Below are 21842 nucleotides of genomic sequence, written 5' to 3' on the forward strand. Positions count from 1 at the left end.
GACAGGCTGCTGGCAGACCCTGAATGGCAGCCGGAGATGGGAATGTAGGATCTGCGGAGCTAGGTGTCAGAACAACTTAGGGTAAATGGGAAGAGAGAAGCTGGAGACCAAAGGCCTGAAGGCAGCAGGCCGGCTGGCTGGTGGCACGGGTACAACGGCCAGCATTTTTCTAGGGGGGGTGCGGTTGGAGAGGCTAGGCCAGCTGAGAGAGGTAGGGACCTAAGGAAAATCAACCTCTGGTGGGATGTGGAAGTCTTGCCAGGGAGAGGAACCAGATCTCAGGGATGGAAAAAAAATTGTGCGTATGTACCTGGGGGTGCACAGTGACATGCACAGGCCAGAAGACAACTGTTGAGTGTCATTTCTCAGATGCCACTCACCTTGATTTGGGGACAAAGTCTCTTATTGACCTATATAGAACTTAGCAAGTAGGCCAGGATATCTGGTCACTGAATACCAGGAGTCCCAGTTTCCACCTCCCCAGACCTGGAACCTGTGCCACCACACCAGGCTTATGTGTGTATGTGCACCCGCGTGTAGGCACATGTATGCCATTGTGCCCATGTAGTGGTCAGGAAACCTTTGGGAGTTGGTTCTCTCCATCATGGGGACACAAGTTATTGAAAGATTATCAAGCTTGGTGGGAAATGCCCTTACCTGCCATCTTAGCTTCCCCATCCAACATCAGTGTGTGTGTGTGAGTGTGTGTGTGACCAGGTCTTTAGCCTAGGCAGGTTACGACTGTGAACTTCTGACTCTCTTGCCTCTGTTTTCGGAGTGCTGATACTACAGCGGTGTGCCACCATGCCCGATTTATCTAGCGCTGGGGATGGAAGCCAAGCCTTCATGCATCTAGGCAAGCACTCTACGAATGGGTTGATCCTATTCTCTGTCTTTGGAAGATGTCGTTCTATAGCCTAGTGTTGATTTGAACTTGTGGTCCTCCAGCCTTAGTCTCAAAGGTCCTGGGATTATAGGTATGTGCCATCAAACTCTGCAGAAAATAGAATTTGAGAAATCTCACAAGCTGCATTCACTCAAAGTATGTGTGTACATACATGTATATATGCATGTATGTAGTATGTATGTATGTTTGTATGTATGTATGTATATGGGGTAGTGATTTCAGAGTTTTGCCTCCACCAAGCTCGAACTAAGTCACTAAGAGAACACAGCAGCTCCTCGTGCCTTTGCAGAGGCAGTGAGGGCTTCAGCATCTTTACAGATTAGCAATCTAGACAAGATGGCTGCCTAGCTGGAGCTGGCTTTCCAGTCTTGTTTGGGACCTGCTAACAAATGGTCCTTCCCCTACTCCTGGCCTCTGGGCAGATCTGTACCACCTGGGTTCAAATCCTGGCCAGGTCACTTCCTGACTTCGATTCTCGAGAGATCACAGAGTGGGGACTATTGCTCACGGTCAAGTCTACTCTCAGGGTGACGGTAGGCTTGCACACAGCCAGCTGGGAGCAGTGACTGGCATTAGGTCATACCTAGGGAAGCATCAGCTGCGGTGATCATGGAGAATGAGTGACAGGCCCACATTTCGAGCAGCTGCACGGATGATTTGTTTGCTTATTCATTCTCTCATTGGACAGCAAAGTATTAAGAACCCAGACTTTGGGCCAAATAGATGGCTCAGCAGTTAAGAGCACTGGCTGCTCTTCTAGAGATCCTGAGTTCAATTCCCAGCAATGACGCGGCAGCTCACAACTGTCTGCAACTCCAGTTTCAGGGAACCTGACGCCCTCAAACACCAATGCACATAAAATAAAAATAAATAAATTAAAAAAAAAAAAGAAACTAGACTGTGCTCATTATGGTTTAATAGTGAACAAAACCCAAGAGCTGCCTGTGTGGTCTCACAGCACCTTCAGCAAGAGCAGCTTCCAGCAGGACTCACAACCTCCACAGCTCTTGGCTTGTCCCTCGGTGTAGTGGGGAGCTGTCTTGGTCCTCTGTGTCTCCAGGCATGTAGAGTGCAGCAGGCGTCTGACTTCCTGAGATAGTTGGTCTATTATCCAAGGTGGCATTACTGCCTGCCTCTCTCCTACAGAGAGGCAGCTCACCATGGCTGGGTGCAGCTAAGAAAGGGTTAAACATTCTCAAAAGTCCCTTTGCACCTGTGATCGCTAGGGAGGCCTCCACTTTACCATCCACTCCAGGACACAAAGGACAAATGAAGAACGTCCATAAGTTCCAGGTATTAACAGTGTGACCACAAGGTGGCCCCCAGGGCCAGTCTTAAATATAAACTCATTTCTTTTTCTTTTTTCATTTTTTAAGTCAGGGCTTCTCTTGCCCTGGCTATAGACCAAGATGGTCTTGAACTCAAAGATCTGCCTCCTGAGTGCTGGGATTAAAGGTGTGGGCCATCACTTTTCCGGCTGAAAGGAAACTTTTTAATTATAGCATAGTGCAGATCATAATATAACAAACATGCGTGAAGAATTGGTCACCTGGGATGAGCGAGTGTTAAAGTGACCATGTTTTGGGGGCTGGAGAGAAGGTGGCTAAGTAGTTAAGAGCACTTACAGAAACATTTAGTAGTTAAGGTCTGCTCTTACCCAAGACCCAGGTTCAGTTCCTAGGGACCACATGGTGGCTCAAACCTGTCTAGTTCCAGGGAATCTGATGCCCTCTTCTGGCCTTCCTGAACACTACATTATGCAGTGTACATATATTCCTACAGGCAAAACAGCCATATAAATAAAAGTAAGTAAAATAAGTAAGTAAATAAATAAATAAATAAATAAATAAATAAAGCGGTCATGTGTTGTAAGCTGCGAGGAAGAGGCTCAAATGGCCGTCCCATTTGCATCTCTGCTGTCTGATATCACAGCACGGAGAACTGAAGAGTCTTTTGTAGCCCAGCATGGTGGTGATGCCTCTAACCCAGTCCTCAGAAAACTGAGCTAGAAAATGGAAAAGCTGAGGCTAGCCTGGGCTACATAATGAGACCTTGTCTCAGAAAAACAAGCAAACAAACAAACAAACCAAACACATGCAAACAAGACCCATTCCGAGGAGACAGCTGATCTGGAAGGCGCCTGCAGTTAAACCTGATGACCTGTGTTTGAGTTCCATCCTTGGTACCATCTGATAGGAGAGAATGCCCGAAAGTTGTCCTCGCTCCTCTTACACACACACACACACACACACACACACACACACACACACAGAGGCACAAACTGTACCACACACAGAGGCACACACTGCACCACACACACACACACACACACACACATACACACACACACACAGAGGCACAAACTGCACCACACACACAGAGGCACACACTGCACCACACACACACACACACAGAGGCACAAACTGCACCACACACACAGAGGCACACACTGCAACACACACACACACACACACACACACACAGAGGCACACAGAGGCACACACTGCAACACACACAGGCACACAGAGGCACACACTGCAACACACACAGGCACACAGAGGCACACACTGCAACACACACACAGGCACACAGAGGCACACACTGCAACACACACAGGCACACAGAGGCACACACTGCAACACACACAGGCACACAGAGGCACACACTGCAACACACACAGGCACACACTGCAACACACACACACACACAGGCAAACACTGCAACACACACAGGCACACAGAGGCACACACTGCAACACACACACACAGGCACACACTGTAGCATATAAACACAGACACACAGGCATACACTGCACCACACACACACATACAATACATATACACACAACACACACACAGGCACACATACACACACAGAGGCACACACTGCACCACACACATACACACACAGAGGCACACACTGCACCACACACACACAGGCACACACTGCACCATACACACACAGACACACAGGCATATACTGCACCATACACACACAATACACACACACACACACACACACACACACACAGGCACACACACGATTCCAAAACAAAAGAAACCCTTTGCTACAGGATTGCAGAGATGGCTCGGTGGTTAGGAACACTGGCTGCTTTTCCAGAGAAGCTGTGTTCAATTCCCAGCACCCACATGGCAGCTCACAACCATTTGTAGCTCCAGTCCCAGGGGATCCGATGCTCTCTTCTGGCCTCCACAGGCACCAGACATACATGTAGGCAAACAATCGTAGGCAGGAGAAAAAAGAGAAGAAGAAGAAGAAGAAGAAGAAGAAGAAGAAGAAGAAGAAGGAGGAGGAGGAGGAGGAGGAGGAGGAGGAGGAGGAGGAGGAGGAGGAGGAGGAGGAGGAGGAGGAGAAGGAGGAGGAGGAGGAGGAGGAGGAGAAGAGGGGGAGGGGGAAGGGGAGGAGGGGGAGGAGGAGGGGGAGGAGGGGGAGGAGGGGGAGAAACCTTTGCCAGCATTATAGATCAAGTAACAGATTATGACGGTAAACCCAGATTCCCGTGCTGCAAACATATCTCCTGCTGCTGTGTTAGGCACACCAGGGGTATGAGAGGCAGCTCAGGGTGAAAGGCCAGTGAGAGACACAGAAGCCAACAGCTAGCACTGACATAGGACTGTCAAGCTGTTGGAGCACACAGTGTCATTTAATCTCCCCTGACACCCCGTGAGTCAGACACGGAATTCTGCTAACTGTGGCTGGAGAGAAAAGAAGGCCAAAGGATCAGCCGCCACCGGCCCTGAATGCGCAGAACCTACTGAGCATCAGAGCTGGGATCTCAAGTGGGTCTCTGACGCTCTATCCAAGGGTGACCTTCTGTTTCCTCAGGCCGCACAGTGTGGCGTGAGGCGTGCTGCGGCTGACTTCACCCACCTTTGGGTGTGAGTGGATACCGTTGCTCTGCATCTTAAGGCATCTTAAGCATCTTCTGCCTTGAGCACCTGGCGGATCCCGGTCCCACCAGATCCTTGATTGCCTGGTGCTGGAGACCTCAGTAGAGGCTCTTGACCTCTCTGAGGCTCAGCGTAACACCTTCTTTCTGGCATTTATATTTCTGGCATGTATATTCTGGCTTTATAGTTGGGGTAGGAATCTGGGTAGAGATATTCCAGGACAAACCAAGGCCATGAACTCAGTGGGCTCTTCTAAGTGGGAGATATTTCCATTTCGGAAAAGATATGCGCCAGGTTCTCTTCATACTGCTGTACATTTTCTCTCCTCCTCCTCCTCCTCTTCCTTTTCCTCCTCCTCCTCCTCCTCTTCCTTTTCCTCCTCCTCCTCCTCCTCTTCCTTTTCCTCCTTCTCCTCTTCCTTTCCCTCCTCCCCTCCCTCCTCTTTCTCCCCCCTTTCCTATAGAAATGACCACTTTACCTTTCCTTTGCCCATTTCTTGCCCATTTCCTTCCGCTAGAATGGAAGTTCACAGATGGGAAGCGTCATCTAATGTCGTGTCCAGATAGATGGTCCAAAGCAGTACCTGGTACCTACTAGGTGTGAAGAAAACTTGGTTATCACTAGGAGGCGCTAGGCCCTACCCCTGTTTGCAGTGACTACCCTTCCAATGGCTTGGAGATTCCCAAATCCCTCACACTGAGACTTGGAGCGCCAACAGGTCAGGGAGGGGGACCTTCACCAAAATCACTCAGTGTTGTTAGAGAACCGGCGGGGGTGACCCAAAGGTGAAGAGTGGCAGAAATTATTTACCCATTGTATAGATCCAGCAGCTGAGGCTCAGAGGGATCTCAAAGGACTTGCTCGGTATTTCCTAGCTGACTCCTCTTGAAAGCTCCGTGACTCTTAGAGTGAGTGGCTCGACCCCCATTGGGGAGCAGTCTCCAGGTACATACATGTCACGTCCCCCTTCCTTGACTTCTGCCTGCGCCATCACCACATGTGGGCAGGGGAGTCACAGGCGGAGGTGTGGGGGCTGCGGGCGCCCGGGAGCGCTTGGAGCATCCTTCTCCAGGCCTAGGGTACCACAACCCCGTTCGCCAGCTAAGAGGGGCTCGGCTCTGCCCGCCCACCGCGGGGCGGGGCGCACGCTCGGAGCCTCCGGGACCGCGCGTGGCTGAAGCGTCGCGGGCTCCTGCGCACCATCTCCCCGGCTCGGGAGCCCTATGCCCGCCGCGCCACCAGCCGCTGCCTGTAGTCTCCAGCCCCGCGACGCTTGCCGCAGTCGCCGGCAGCGGATCACCCGCGAGCGCCCAGGTAGGGAGCGCGGGCGGGAGGCAGCCAGGCGAGCCGGCGCGGCCGGGAGGGAGGAGCGCCGCGCCGCGCTGCGCTCCTCTGCCAGCCCTCTCTCCCCCGCCAGGTCTGGCCCGGCCCGGTCCGCGGCCTCCGGTACCCGGGATCCTTCGGTGCCTCGGGGAGAAAGGAGCCTGCTTTCCGCCGCCGAGCTGCGCTCCTGTTCTTGGGCCACCCCATTGCGACCCCCACGCGCGACAGCTCGTGATCAAGCGTACTCACACGCCCACCCTCCTCAGAGAGACTGCCCCGACCGGAAGGCGGGAGTTCGCCTCCTGCTCCCACCTCCCCAGCCGTGCCTCTGGCCAGGAGCCCCACCCCCATCCTTAGGCATCCCCGGTGGCTCTATTCCATTCCAGGGCTCTCATCCAGCCCCAACCCAACTTTCATATGGACTCGGCGCATCGGTACCCCTCCCCAAACTTCTTACCCGAGTACTCCAGGTGGCCCCGCCATAGGAGGCGTCCCTACAATCTCACCCCGACCTCTTGTAATGGTTGCTCGGTGACCTAAGAACCCCGTTTTGCCACCTACTCTTCTGAGGTGCAGTTTTTACTCAGCTTGCTTTCTCTTCCTTTGGCTTCACCCTGTATCCGCATTCACCATATCCTGTCCTGGTCCTCAACCCCAGTCCCCATGGTTCCAGAGCCCGGCCCTGTCAACAGTAGCACCCCAGCCTGGGGCCCCGGGCCACCGCCAGCCCCAGGGGGCAGCGGCTGGGTGGCCGCTGCGCTGTGCGTGGTCATCGTGCTGACGGCAGCCGCCAATTCGCTGCTGATCGCGCTCATCTGCACGCAGCCCGCGCTGCGCAACACGTCTAACTTCTTCCTGGTGTCGCTCTTCACGTCGGACCTGATGGTGGGATTAGTGGTGATGCCCCCAGCCATGCTGAACGCGCTGTATGGGCGCTGGGTGCTAGCTCGCGGCCTCTGTCTGCTTTGGACCGCCTTCGACGTGATGTGCTGCAGCGCCTCCATTCTCAACCTCTGCCTCATCAGCCTGGACCGCTACCTGCTCATCCTCTCGCCGCTGCGCTACAAGCTGCGCATGACAGCCCCGCGTGCCCTGGCGCTCATCCTGGGTGCCTGGAGCCTCGCCGCGCTGGCCTCCTTCCTGCCCCTCTTGCTGGGCTGGCATGAACTGGGCAAAGCTCGAACATCTGCCCCGGGCCAGTGCCGCCTATTGGCCAGCCTGCCTTATGTCCTCGTGGCGTCCGGCGTCACCTTTTTCCTGCCTTCGGGTGCCATCTGCTTCACCTACTGCAGGATCTTGCTGGCTGCCCGCAAGCAGGCGGTGCAAGTGGCCTCGCTCACCACGGGCACGGCTACGGCTGGCCAGGCCTTGGAAACCTTGCAGGTACCCGGGGTGGGTTTGGGGGAGCTGGCTTTCGGGATGGGGAGAAATAAACCGCCCTTGGGAAACCACTGGGTGACTGCCTCATAGTTAACAGTTGTTGCTAATCCTCCAAGGCCGGTGGCTATGGGTTTCGGATGAATTTCAAGCACTAACTGTGGTGGGATATGCGGACTGTGGTGAGCTGGGTATGGTGGAGGAAGCTGGCATGCTTCTCTGTGACGGGCCCCATCCTGTATCACATCTGGGAAACTTAGAAAGCATCCTCTTTCCCTCGTATTCACACGCCTTTTTCTGGGCCTGTTGGTCCTGTCTTCGAAATAAGCATGCCTTTGCTGTCCATCCCTAGTCTAAGCCACTGTCACCTCTCACCAGGGAGCCTTTGATAGACTTCTGCTGGCTCCCACTGCAGTCCACTTTCCCAGAGCCAGAGTGACTGAAAAGAAGGTGGCCATTTGCTTTCCTGCTACAAGCCCCACCTAGCTCTCCACAAGGCAAAAACCCACCTCAGAATATGGCCCTTGAGGATCCTTCCAGGCCAAACTCTAACCCTCCCTTTTCCTTCTCTCCTTCTCTTCTTCTCTGCCTACACCAGCCTCAGGGCCCCGAGGACAGTCCTCAAAGTTGTCATGTTTCACTCTGTGCCAAGATTTCGGGCCTTACTTTGAGAGAAGGCCTCATGTAGCTTCAGTGGACTCCAAACTCCCTATGTAGCTGAGGGTGATCTTGAACCTGTGATCTCCCTGAATGTCTCCCAAGTTGTTGGTACTATACGTGTGCCCCGCCATGCCTGGCTTAAGGTCTTTGTGTTTGCTGTTCCCTCTGCCTCAATGCCTCTGTCTGGAGCTGCTCTTGCTGACCCTGACTTCTGGGTCTGAAGGCCCACGGCCTCCCTGAGGCTGTTGCCATCGCAACCCCTGTTTATGTGTTGATTTAGCCACACTGCCTCCATGGCTTGGGGACTGTGTGAGGCTAGGTCAGTTTTGACTCCCAGTACATATAGCTCAATAGTTACCTGTGCAGGCCCCTTATCTCAAAGCAAGCATGGCTGCTCTTGCCATACAGGTTACGCTGGGCTCCTGGCTGAGGTCCACCCTGGTGAGTGAGATGTAGGCTCCCTAGGCTTGAGCTCCTGAGACTTAGGTCTGTGAACTGAGCCCCTGGCAAAGGTCCCAGCTGCTCTCTGCAAGGACATCTCATAGCCTCAGGTGAAGGAGGTTCGTAGAGGTTGGTAGCCTTGGGGTGAGGTTGGTAGCCTTGGGGTGTGAGTGTGTGTCACTGAGCAGCAAGGGGCTTGGGTGAGGTGGGAAGATAGCAGCCTTCTGGCGGCCCCCAGAGCAGCTGGGCTGCAATGCTGTGAAGGAGACATGATCTTCCAAGGTCTGGTCACCTAGGACAGTGGTGTCTGGAGTGGACAGGAGTTCTGACTGTGACCCTCTCTTTCCCAAGCTGTCAGTAGGCCTGATACAGTCAGGTCGGATGAGGGCCTTCTATGCTCTTTCCTCAGAACTTTGGTATTTTCTTTTGGTTTACAGGACAGGGCTTCTCTGCGTAGCTCTGGCTGTCCTGAAACTTGCTCTGTCGACCAGGCTGGCCTTGAACTCACAGAGATCTGCCTGCCTCTGCCTCCCAAGTGCTGGCACTAAAGGCATGAGCCACCATCACCACTGCTGGTGTTATCCTTTTTCTTTGTAAAGATTTCACTCTTGCTTGGTCATTTACTTCTGCCTTGTCATGGTTTTATTGACTTTTGTTGGTCTGAGGGTAAGAGGTGACTGCACTTGATTCTCACCTGTGTGGATTTCCTGGCCTCAAAGGCTGGTGACTTCTCCCCAGGATCCCATAAATTGAGTGACCTACAAGTCAGTGTTTGTGATGTAAACAGATAATATCTGATGTCTGCACACAGTAGGGGCTTGTTTCTTACCCTGCAAAGATGTCAGATGGCTCAGTGGTTAAGAGAGCTTGCAGCAAAATCATGAAGACTGGAGTCTGGACCTTGGCACTCACATAACAAGCCAGGCATCCCACAAACACTTGGGACTCCAAGGCATTGGGTTCTGTCTCTTGGATTCTGTGCATGTGAGGGTGAGCATGCAAGTGTGTGCATGCACACACACATGTACACACACATGCATGTGTGTACACACATACACGCATGCACACACACATATGCACATGAGTGCACAGACACACACACAAACTTAAAAAGATAAGGGACTTGCCAGAAAGCTCAGTAGGTATAGGTACTTGCCACCAAGCCTGAAGACCCAAGTTTTATCCCTGGGACCCACATGGTAGAAGGAAAGAACCCACTTCCATTCATGTCCTCTGACTTTCACCTGTGTGCTCTGGCATTGGCATGGAGGCTGCACAGCTGCTTCTGGACCACCCCAGACCCCTTCCGTGTGAGATGGCTAGTATACACACACACACACACACACACACACACACACACACGCATGCGCGCAAAGAAAAACAATATTAAATCCAAATGGAAGTTCTTGCGTTCTTGAAGCTATTGGTCAACTGTGGCACAGACTCTCCAGGATCTACCATGAAGCTCCACCCTTGCTCTCAGAGATTCTGAAAAGGAAAGAGAATCAGCTGGGGTGGGGGGTGGGAGTGGGGTATCTCTCCTACTCCCATCTTTTTACTTCCATGAATGTGTTCAGAAAGAAAAGTTCCTCTCTCTTCCAGAAAAGACAAACGAGTAACCCTTGCCTCAGACAGTCACAGGAAACACAGGACAGGGATGTCAGAGGGGCCCAGCAGTATCTGAAGAGCTTTCGTCTGTTGTGCCCAGAACCTGAGGCTAGCTTTCTCATTATGAATTGGAAGAACAAAGAATATGGAAGACAGCTTGCAGCTCACACCCTATGTTATTATTTTTAAATGTATTATTATTGTTATTATTATTATTATTTGAGGAGGAGTTTTAAGACTGGGTTTCTCTGTGTCATCGCTGTCCTGGAACTCAGTCTGTAGACCAGGCTGGCCTTGAACTCACAGAGATTCATCTGCCTCTGCCTCCTGAGTTCTGGGACTAAAGGCGTGTGCCATTACCGTTTGGCTTTAATGTATTAGTATTATGTAATTATGATGATGATGATGATGAGTGTGTGTGTGTGTGTGTGCGTGCGCACACGCGTGTGCATTATAGGAGAGAAGGCAAGGCTCAGAGGTCCCATCTCTTCTCCCACCATGTGGGAGCTAGGGGTCTAGTCAGGGCCTTCACCCTCTGTGCCTTTTCACTGACTCTGTGAGTTTTTAAAATGTTCACCTGCTTCTGAGAAGTCCTGAACACCCATCTTTGAGGGAACTCTGTACAGAGATCAAGGAGGTTAGACCCTGGGCTGTCAGGCGGGTGCTCTGGTCTCAGCAGGGCCCCAACACAGGTGTTCTTTTGATGAAATAAATCAGCCACTACGGGAATGGCGCCTGGTGACCTCAGGGCCTGCACAGGAGCCACCTCCCACAGCCGCACCATTGTCTTGAGCACACTCTGTCGGGCACCAAGCTTTGTCTCCAAAACCCCTGTGAGTGAGCAACACTCTCTCAGCCTTGCTTGATGATAGGGAAACTGAGGCTCAGGGAGAGCAGGTATGGCTGAACGACACTTGCTCAGGGACATTATACCATGTCCCCTGCTGCTGCTTCCCGGGTCCTCCCTGAGCGTTGATCTGCCAGCCCAGTTTGCACCCTGCAGCTCTGACCTGGCTCTCTCGCTTTTAACCAGCATTCTCTCTGTGGTGGTTTTGTTTTGTCTCACACCTGGAAATCCTGCCTAGGTGCTACTAGGTTAAGCCCTGCCCTAGTACAGACAGAACTCTGATCTTTCCAGACTCCAGACTTGGCCCTCAGCATCTTCTCCATGTCAGTGAACGGTGACCTCCTTTTTCTGGTTTTGCAGGCCAGGAACTCTGGGGAGCAGCCTGGATGCTTACATTGTGTATCCAGTCCCCTCTTCTCTACCTGTGACACATAGCCAGGCTCTAGGTATCACTGTCATCCTGGAGCTGAGCCCCATTATGGATGCCTGGGTTACTATAGTAACCTTCTAACTGACAGGTCCAGTCCTGTTGCAATGCTCTGTTGACCTTACAGCTCTTGTCCCGAGACTGCTTGACCCACATCTAGGTTGCCCTCTTTTCCTCTTGGTTGCTTTTCCTCTTCCAGCCACTCTGGCCTCCTGGCTATTCCTTGAACATCAAGAGCTTTCCTGTCCCAGGATCTTTGTACCAGCTGTTCTGTCTTTCCTTTCCACATGGACTTCTCTCAGTTTCGGTCCCACCTGCCTTCTGGTTTCTGTTCTCAGGCTTCTGAATGGGAAGTGCTACCTCCCAGGCTAGGTCCTCTCTTCAGGCCTGCTGTTCCCTCTCAGCAGCATCTGCAAACATCTTGCCAGTGGATGTATGGTCGATTGATAGACTCTCCTGGGTAGGAATCGGGCTTTAAGAGGGCAGGAGCTTGTCATGTTCGCTGTCCTAGTACAAGCATCCAGAGCCATGCCAAACCTCTCTCAACTGCCCGGCCTGTGTTTATGGCCCCTTCTGTTCCCAAGGCCATCATCCTACCTCAGCGACAAGACGATCCACCCAGTTCTCAAGCCAGAGGCCTGTCTATTCCATATCTCCTTCCACCAAACACCTGCAGGAAAGCCTGCTCATTATCTTCCCCCACTCCCATTTTTTTTTTCAGGAAGAAGGAGGTTGAGACAGTCTCTCTTTGTAGTCCTGTGGCCTGGAACTCACAGAGATCCACGTACCTCTGCCTTCTAAGTACTGGGATCATAAGAGTGTGTCGCCATGTCTGGCCTCATTCTCTTTTAAAAACAGTTATTTTACTTTCAATTGTGTGTCTCTGCACACATGTGCGTGCGTGTGAGTGCAGGTGTCTTCGGAGGCCAGAGGTGTTCAGTCCCCTGGTTCTGGAGTATATCAGTTGGGAGCCACTGGATGTGGGTATTTGGAATTGAACTGGGGTCCTCTGCAAGAGCAGTGCATGCTCTAGACTGCTGAACTGTCTGTCCAGCCCAAAGCCTGCTCTTTTGGCAGCTGAAGCATCAGACCCTCCGCTAGCCCGGCTTTCAAAGCCGCTTGTAGACTTGTTTCCTGAGCGCCTGCCTTTGGGGGCTTGTGTGTGCTGTGGTACTCCTGTTTTCTTAGGTTTGTTTCTGTCCCTCTTTCTGAGCTGGTCTATCCAGAAAGGCAGCTCCCCAGGCATGGTGGTGCACACCTTTAATCCCAGCACTCAAACTCTGCAGGCAGAGGCAGGTCAATCTCTGTGAGTTTAAGGCCACCCTGATTTATGTAGTGAGTTCCTGGCCATCCAGAGCTACATAGTGAGATCCGGTCTCAAATGAACCGACAAACAGACACAGAGCGAGTTTGCAGCTGGAGACGGTCTCAGAGCTCAGATCCACAGCAATGGTGTGGATGGATACAAAGAAGGCTGCATGGGGTCCCTTCCCTTTAGGATCTGGCTCTTTTCTCTCCTCTTTCTTTGCCAGTGTAGCCTCTAGCTCCCTGCAGATGGAAGGGAGGCGGGAACAGGCCCCCAGTCCCTGGCATGGGCAACGTGGGAGCTGGCCAGCACGATCTCTCTGCTGATCTACATATGCCTCTGTGTGAAACTAGGCTCTAAAAAAAAAAAAAAAAAAAAAAAAAAAACCCACTGTTGGCAGTGTTTCCCACCAGGTCTTCCCGGCATTCCCAGGGGCCGAGAGATAGGAGTTATGCTTAGAACTGGAATATCAGGGAGATTTACACAGGTAAAGGTATCTCTGTGGGATAATGCCAAGCTAGGGATTTGTGGGAGGGAGGAGAAAAAACAATAGAGGTGTGGAAGTGTATGTCTGTTATTTCAGCATGGAAGAAAGGCTGAGGCAGGAGGATTGCTGTGAGCTTGAGGCTAGTGCGATTGACTTAGGGTGTTCCAGGGAATTGTGAATTACAGTGAGGCCCTGTGTGGGAAGGGAGGGAGATAGGTAAGTAGGTAGGTAGGTAGGTAGGTAGGTAGATAGATAGATAGATAGATAGATAGATAGATAGATAGATAGAGAGATAGAGAGATAGAGAGATAGAGAGATAGAGAGATAGAGAGATAGAGAGATAGAGAGATAGAGAGATAGAGAGATAGAGAGATAGAGAGATAGAGAGATAGAAAGAAAGATAGGGGTGGGTATCCATCCTGGGCAGTGTCAGGTTGCAGTGTGAATGCAACCTTACAGAGAGAGACAGGAAGGTGAGCCAGGAGTTTCTCCTCAGACTCACCTTCCTCTCTCACCCCCAGCTCCTGTTCTGCTCTATTCCCCTCCCTCTGGGTGCTCTTCTCCCTCCTCTTCCCCCTTCCCCCCCCTCATCACCTCCTCCTGTCTTCCTCCCACCCCTGCCTTTCTCTCCTAGCTGCATATCCGTCTGTTTTAGTGACAAGCCTTCCCTCCACCCCCATCCTTCCTCCTCCTCAGAGGAGGTGACAGTCACAGAAATACCTGCTGGGGGAGGTGACTGTAGAATAGCTGTGCTGAGCTGGGGACTTGGCATAAAAATCCAGCATCTCCCCCTTCAAGTCCTGCCTGCTCCCACCACAGCTGAATGACCTTGGAGAAGTCATTTTGCCTACCTGTATCTCAGGGATAAAGATGTCTATCCATGAGACGGGGAGATGTCTCTGCCACAGAGTAGGTGCTCAACAGGTCCCCCTCCTCTACTGTTGGTGGTAGAATAGATGATTATAGGGACCTCTGTCTTCCAGCATCACCATGGCACCACCAACATGATACCATGGTGTCACCAACAGCATCATGATTATTATTAAGTAGGCGAGAACTCTGGGATGCTTACAAGGTAACAACAGCGAGCCTGCAAGGTACTTACAGTGTTGGGAGCTGTTCCAACAGGTTTGTGGTACCCTATCTATTCCTTAGCATAGGCCTGTGAGATGGATGCTAGCAAATGTGCCCTGCCCCCTCCTTTCCCCCTGATACAGGGTTTCTCTGTGTAGCCCTGGCTGTCCTGGAACTCACTCTGTAGACCATGCTGGCCTCACACGCAGATCCTCCTGCCTCTGCCTCTTAAGCACTGGGACTCCTGGCATGTGTTTTGTTTGTTTGTTTGTTTGTTTACAGAAGAGACAGGAGAGGCACAGTGGCTTGCCTAATGCCAGTCGGCTGTTAGAAGCCAGTCAGGGTGTGAAACCCTGTGGTCTGGCTCAAGTCTATCTTGCCAACCTCCCTCTGTGATGGGAGGACTATTGAAATGTTTTTCGTGTTTATTTTAATTAAAATTTTAGATTCATTTACTTATTTATTTTATATATTTAAGCACTTTATGTGCATGAGTGTTCTGCCCATGCGAATGTATGTACATCACGTGTGTTGTAATTCCCGACAGACATCAGAAGAGGGCATGGGACCTCCAGGAACTGGAGTTATGGATGGTGGTGAGCTGCCTTGTGGGTGTTGGGAATTGAACCCAACTGCAAGAGCAACCAGTGCTCTTAAGCACTGAGCCATCTCTCCAGCCCCTTATTTTAATTTTTAAATGTGTACCTATGTGTGCTTGCTTGTCTGTATGTGCACATGTCTGCAATGCTCACAGAGGTCAGAAAAGGCCACCAGACTCACGGGAGCTGGAGTTACAGATGGCTGTGAGCTGCCCAAGGTGGGTTCTGGGATCAGAACTTAGTTCGGCTGCAAGAGCAGCCAGTGCTCTGAACTGCTGAGCCGACATCTCTCTCCCCATCCTTTGTTAGCAATTTGAATAACAAGGGAATTTATACGTGCTTATCCTTTTAGTGTTCCATGGTGTTGGGAGGTGGAGCCCAGGACCTTGCACTTTCGAGGAAAATACACTACACAGTCCAAGAGGTACAAGCAAGGCAAAGTAAAAGATCCCTTGGACCTGGTCCCTTCATCGTTGGTGACACTCTTGCCCACTAAGGGTGCATTCTTGATGTCATTCCGTGTGCCGTGTGCTGTGTGAGGTCCTCAAGAATGTGTGTTTTTCATGCCGTTTACACAATGGAGGCACGCTGTCTATGCTGCCTGTTTGGCTGCCACACTCGCTCTGTCACACATTCCCCTTCGTCCAACACCTTATTTATTCATTCACTTTAAGTTTTAAAAAGATGGATTCATTTGCTTTAGTATTTTCCTTGTATGTCTGTGCACCACGTGCATGCCTGGTGCCTACAGAGGCCCAAAGAGGGTCTTGGGTCCCCTGAAACTTGAGCTATTGATAGATGTGGGTGCTGGGACCCGAACCCAGGTCCTCTGTAATAGCAGGAAGTGCTCTTAACCATTGAGTCCCTGTCTGAAGGCGAATGAATGAATGAATGAATGAATGAATACTAGGTATGAGGATGTGGCTCAGTTGATAGATGTGTCATAGATCTTTTTAACTGACAGATAAAGCATCCATACAATACACAAGATCTTCTCTCTAGATAAGGTGCTTGCCTATTTATTTTTGAGACAGGGTCTCATGTAGACTAGGCTGGCATTATTAAGTAGCAGAGGATGGTCTTGAATTCCTAATCCTGCTGGCTTCACTGTCTGAATGCTAGATTATAGACATGCTCTATCATACCTGGTTTATGCAGTGCTGGGAATAGAACCCAGAGTTTCCTATATGCCAGGCAGGCACTGTGCCAACTGAGGTATTTCCCAGCCCCTAGTCAAGTACATTAACATTTTAATTATATTTATTTATTCACTGTGTGTATATTTGTGTGTGTGCGTGTGTGTGTGTGTGTGTGTGTTCAAGATAGGGTCTCACTATACAGTTCTGGCTATTCCGGAGTTCTCACTCATAGACCAGGCTGACCTTGAACTCACAGAAATCTGCCCACCTCTGCCTCCCAGATGCTGGGATTAAGGGTGTGTTTCACGATTCTCAGCTCAGTTCTGTCTTTTCCACCAGGAACCAATGAACAGGAGTGTCCAATGTAGACAAGCCACCCTCTGTTCCTGGCATGTGCCGCAGATATATAAAGGGAATAAAGGAGACATACAGATTACAGAACAAGGCCTAGCTTGGGTGGGCGTGACTACTGGGAAGAGAGACGCTAGAGTGCTGGCATCAGCACTGCGCATGCGTGTACCGTCCGCACTGTCTCTAGCTCTGGGAGTTGAGAATTCTCTCTCTCTCTCTCTCTCTCTCTCTCTCTCTCTCTCTCTCTCTCTCTCTCTCTCACTCTCTCTCTCTCTCTCTCTCCTCTCTTCCCCTCCCTCTCCCCTCTCTTCCCCTCCCTCCCTTCCTCCTCCCCTTCTTCCCTCCCTCTCTTTCTCTCCTTTTGAACACAAGGGGCTCTTTCTCAAGTTCACAGAGCTAGAGTGGGGTGGGGCTGTGATTTGCAGCACACCGCCCCTCTTACACCTTTGTCCTCTGCCACCCTTTCAAGGCCAAGGGGGAGAAGGTCAGGGTCTCTCTGTGGCTGCTTTTTTGTGGATTTGCCCCTGACAGGAACACCATCAGACCTCACGGGAGAAAGTCTGTTACAATGTGCTTTGTTCTTCAACTCCCATTCCAGAGCGAGGCCCTGAGACCCGCAGGAGTGCAGCTCAGAGCTGGGTGTCCAGCTCTGTGGATAGACCTCTGCTCTGCAAGCCCCAGTTGGCAGGGTGCGAGGCAGAGGAGGGCTCCCGTGTGAGCCTGGCTTTAAAGATTCCTGGCTCTGACAGACCCGGGCTTTGCCTCTTCCACCCAGTCTCCATCTGTGGAGGACTGCACGGGGAGTCTGGTTCCCTTCCTATCTCTGCCTGAACTTTGCATTTCTCCACATACATCCTGCTTCGGGCTGCCTTCAGAACCCAGCTGGGCATGTTGAAACGTACCTGTCATGCCAGCACCAGGTAGCCTGAGGCAGGGGTATTTCCAGTTTGAGGCTAGCCTGGACTACATGTCTGAAAAGAAAAGGAAAAGAACGAAGCTGGGCAAATCCTTGGGCCCAAAACTGAACTACGTGGATAAGGCAAGAACGTGGCTAGAAGTACGGCTCAGTTGGTAGGGTCCCTGCTGAGCATGCTAGACGGCCCCAGTTCAATTCCCAGTGCTATATAAACTGGGAGTGGTGGAGCATGCTTGTAATCCCAACATTCAGGAAGTAGATCTTGGAAAATTGGGAGTTTAAGTTCACGTCCTTGGCTGTCAGGCTCGGTGGCAGTCACCCTCACTTGAAGGCTGCGTGTTTTTCCCTTTCGTATGTGTGAAAACAAACTTTTATGAGTAGCCTTTCCTGTGGAGAGGTTCCTCGGATTTTCAGAGGGCTCACAGAGCTCATTTCATGCCTCATAATCTGGGACAGTTGGTCGCAGGTGGCAGCTCAGACCTTTCCATGTGCTTGTCCCTTCTTGGTGGCTTCCAGGGGAGTGGCACTTCCCTCCTACCCCGGTTCCCACCAGCATCCAGGAGAGAACGGAGTAGGGTGTCAGTCTGGATTGGAAAGAAGTTTTGTAGCGCTCAGGTCACCAGCCATCCTTGCCTCACCCTCACAAGGTTTTATCAAAAAAAAAAAAAATGTTTCTGCTCCGTGGAACATGACGGGAAAACCATAATTTCAAATTGGGCAGAGACTCTGTGGGCCGCACAGATAAGCTGCCCTTCTGCTATGGGTGGTCTTCTATAAGTATAACTGCAACTGGTCCTTGAATTGCTGAGGTCTTGGAAGGTGGTGGGGCTTTTTGTGCTGTGTGTCTGTCTGTGGAGAATGCCATCTGCCTATCGCCTATCTGTCTGTCTGGCTATCTATCTCCCATCTATTTATCATCTGTCTGCCTGCCTATCTGTCTATCATTTATCTATTTATCATCTATCTGCCTGCCTATCTATCTACCTACCTACCCACCTACCTATCTACCTATCTTTATCATCTATCTATCTATCTATCTATCTATCTATCTATCTATCTATCTATCTATCTATCGTCTTCTCTTTTTATTGTTGTTCTTTCTTTTTACTGTATCACTTTGACTGTCCTGGAACTTGTTCTGTAGATCAGGCTGGCCTTGAACTTACAGAGATCCCCCTGCTTCTGCCTTCCAAACGTTGGGCCACCGCCCAGCTTCCCATCTATCTATTCTTGAGACTGAGTCTCCTACAGTTTAGGCTGGTCTCAAGTTATTTTGCAGCTGAGGGTAGCCTTCAACTTCTGAGCTCGCTTCGATTCCAGGCACATACCCCTCTCCCTAGCTTGTGAGGTAGGAGAAATGGAACCCAGGGCTTCGTGCATGCTAGGCCAGCCCTCTTTTAACTAAGCCGCGTCTGACTCCTCCATGTACCGAGTATTGGCGTTATACAAGGGTCACTCGGAGCTGCCTTCCTCTGTATCTGAACTACCTCAAACTTGTGAGATGCTGCATGCATGGCCAAGGTGTAGTGTGGGGCCAGGATCAGGGCTCCATAGAGGTCCCAGCTGGAGGCTCAGCTTGAGGCCGTCACTACACAAGGATCTATGGGCAGTATCAGTGTTCAGCCTGGGGCTGTGCTGTTCTTAGCACTGACTTGGTCAGGCTTGGTCTTCAGTCAGTTTGGTATGGAACTGGAGTTAGGCCTAGTGCTCCAGCTGGGGATCAGTCAAGGATCAGGGCTCAGTTAATTGCTGGTATGCTAGGACTTGGTCTTAGTGCTCCAGCTGGGGATCAGTCAAGGATCAGGGCTCAGTTAATTGCTGGTATGCTAGGACTTGGTCTTAGTGCCTCAGCTGGGGATCAGTCAAGGATCAGGGCTCAGTTAATTGCTGGTATGCTAGGACTTGGTCTTAGTGCTCCAGCTGGGGATCAGTCAAGGATCAGGGCTCAGTTAATTGCTGGTATGCTAGGACTTGGTCTTAGTGCCTCAGCTGGGGATCAGTCAAGGATCAGGGCTCAGTTAATTGCTGGTATGCTAGGACTTGGTCTTAGTGCCTCAGCTGGGGATCAGTCAAGGATCAGGGCTCAGTTAATTGCTGGTATGCTAGGACTTGGTCTTAGTGCCTCAGCTGGGGACCAGTCAAGGATCAGGGCTCAGTTAATTGCTGGTATGCTAGGACTCAGTCTAGTGTTAGGGTTGAGGTTCAGTCTGTGACTAAGATCAGCCAACGTATGTGGCTTTCCTTTCCACAGGTGCCCAGGACACCACGCCCAGGGATGGAGTCCGCTGATAGTAGGCGTCTGACCACCAAGCATAGCAGGAAGGCCTTGAAGGCCAGCCTGACCCTGGGCATCCTGCTGAGCATGTTCTTTGTCACCTGGCTGCCCTTCTTTGTGGCCAGCATAGCTCAGGTAAAAAAAAAAAAAGAAAAGAAAAGAAAAGAAAAGAAAAGACAGTGAAGGTGGAATAAGTCTAAGCCTGGCCAGAGAGATGCCATGCTTCACTGGGCAAAAGTGGGAGGGAGGAGGATGGCTCATCTGTGGTAGTTGTGTCTGTGTGTCTGTCCTATCCCTGCTGGGTGGGGTAGCCTGGGTCCCTGCCTGGGACAAAATGTGACAAGTCTTCTCTCCACAGGCCGTGTGTGACTGCATCTCTCCAGGCCTCTTCGATGTCCTCACATGGCTGGGATACTGTAACAGCACCATGAACCCTATCATCTATCCGCTCTTCATGCGGGACTTCAAGAGGGCCCTGGGCAGGTTCGTGCCGTGTGTCCACTGTCCCCCGGAGCACCGGGCCAGCCCCGCCTCCCCTTCCATGTGGACCTCTCACAGTGGTGCCAGGCCAGGCCTCAGCCTGCAGCAGGTGCTGCCCCTGCCTCTGCCACCCAACTCAGATTCAGACTCAGCTTCAGGGGGCACCTCGGGCCTGCAGCTCACAGCCCAGCTTCTGCTGCCCGGAGAGGCAACCCGGGACCCCCCGCCACCCACCAGGGCCCCTACTGTGGTCAACTTCTTCGTCACAGACTCTGTGGAGCCTGAGATACGGCAGCATCCACTCGGTTCCCCCATGAACTGACCAGGTCAAGAGCTGGCCAGCGGAGGCCACATCCTCAGAGGTCTCAGCCCATTCTCCCTAAGAGTGGGAGGTGGTAGGTCTCCCGAGAGCATGCCGAGTGTCCTGAGGGATCCTCAGCTAGCCCCCATCTTCTACTGCAGGCTCCTTGACATGAGAGATAATCTGAAACATTGTAGGGTATTCCAGTACAATGTTGCTTGTGGTTTGTGTAGTGTGGCTGGTGGGGTGGGGACAGTGTCTCAGAGCTGTGTCATTTGGTTCAGGTCAGCAGGAAAGCAATCAGTCCTCAGCCCTTTTTGTTATGATAAGTGGGAAGAACGTATTCATCTAGACACCCCAGTTCCTGACTGGCCCAATCTTGTTATCCAAAGTGCCATCTCTGGGTTATTGGGGTTCCTGTAGGCTCTGGTGAACTTATTCAAAGTGCCCACCCCTCTGGAGATGGGCTCAATCAACATTGTATGTTCATGAGCTTTGCCAAGTCTGCCTTTGCTGAACTTTCAGATCTGCCAGCCCCTAGGAGGGGGTGCCAACTTGAAGAAGCAGCTTAGGCTGGAGGCCGGGCAGCCAGAAATATGACCTTTTCCTCAACTGTATGCTGCATTTCTTGGGCTTGGCACAGGTCTCAAGGTAGAGTAGGAGTGATACCACCTATAAGACAATGTGAATGGTGTGCCCAGAACCTGTGAGGGGTCAGTGGGTGGTAAATCCTATTGCTTTAACTCTTGGTTAGTCGGATTCTGGCTCTGGTAGAAGGCTAGCAAGTGTCCCTCCCTCCTTCTTCCAGCCTTCTCTCCTTCCCTCCCTCCTCCCTCCCTCCCATCTTCCCTCTCTTCCTTTTGTTTTGATTTGTTCTAGGCTCTCAAGTAACTCATGTTTCCCTATGTGGCCAAGGATGACCCTGAACTTGTAATCCTCTTGCCTCTACCTCCCAAGTGCTGGGGTCACAGGGATACACCACACACCGGGTTATGTGGTGCTGGGGGTGGAACTCAGGGCTTCATGCATTCTGGGAAAACACTCTGCCAATGGAGCTGTGTCCCTAGGGCCTCCTGTTTTCTGTTAGGTCAGCCTCACACATACTAGGCAAGCGCTCTCCACGGGGCCACATCTCAGCCCCATTGTCTATTCCAGCCCAGATTGGGCTCCCAGCCTCCTTGCTTTGCTGGGTGGAGACTGTACCACTCAGGGACTCTTTCCAGTCCCATCCTGTTCTTCTGCCTCTAGAGGCCCAGGGGATGGTGACAGATCCTGTACAACCTTAAGTGTGGGTTCCCTCTACCCCAGCTTCCCCAGCTGATGGAGGCAGAACAGCCCCTCATCCTGCCTGCCCCCTTTGGTCCTTCCTAGGGTCACTGAAAGAAAGAACAGCTGCTTGGATAGGCAGCATAC

General features: G+C 51.6%; 1 protein-coding gene across 1 annotated transcript; it reads left to right on the forward strand.

Annotated features, from left to right (window-relative positions):
* Positions 1-6804: 6804 nt before the first annotated feature.
* Positions 6805-21272, forward strand: Htr6 (5-hydroxytryptamine receptor 6). The gene is made up of 3 exons (XM_021161502.3): positions 6805-7524; positions 19625-19783; positions 20007-21272. Exons 1-3 carry the CDS (start codon positions 6805-6807, stop codon positions 20448-20450), a joined length of 1323 nt encoding a protein of 440 aa, XP_021017161.1. The 3' UTR covers positions 20451-21272.
* The last annotated feature ends 570 nt before the right edge of the window (positions 21273-21842 follow it).

The sequence above is a fragment of the Mus caroli genome, unplaced genomic scaffold, assembly GCF_978045245.1.
Source record: "Mus caroli unplaced genomic scaffold, Mus_caroli_1 scaffold_6, whole genome shotgun sequence".
Taxonomy (NCBI): Eukaryota; Metazoa; Chordata; class Mammalia; order Rodentia; family Muridae; genus Mus; species Mus caroli.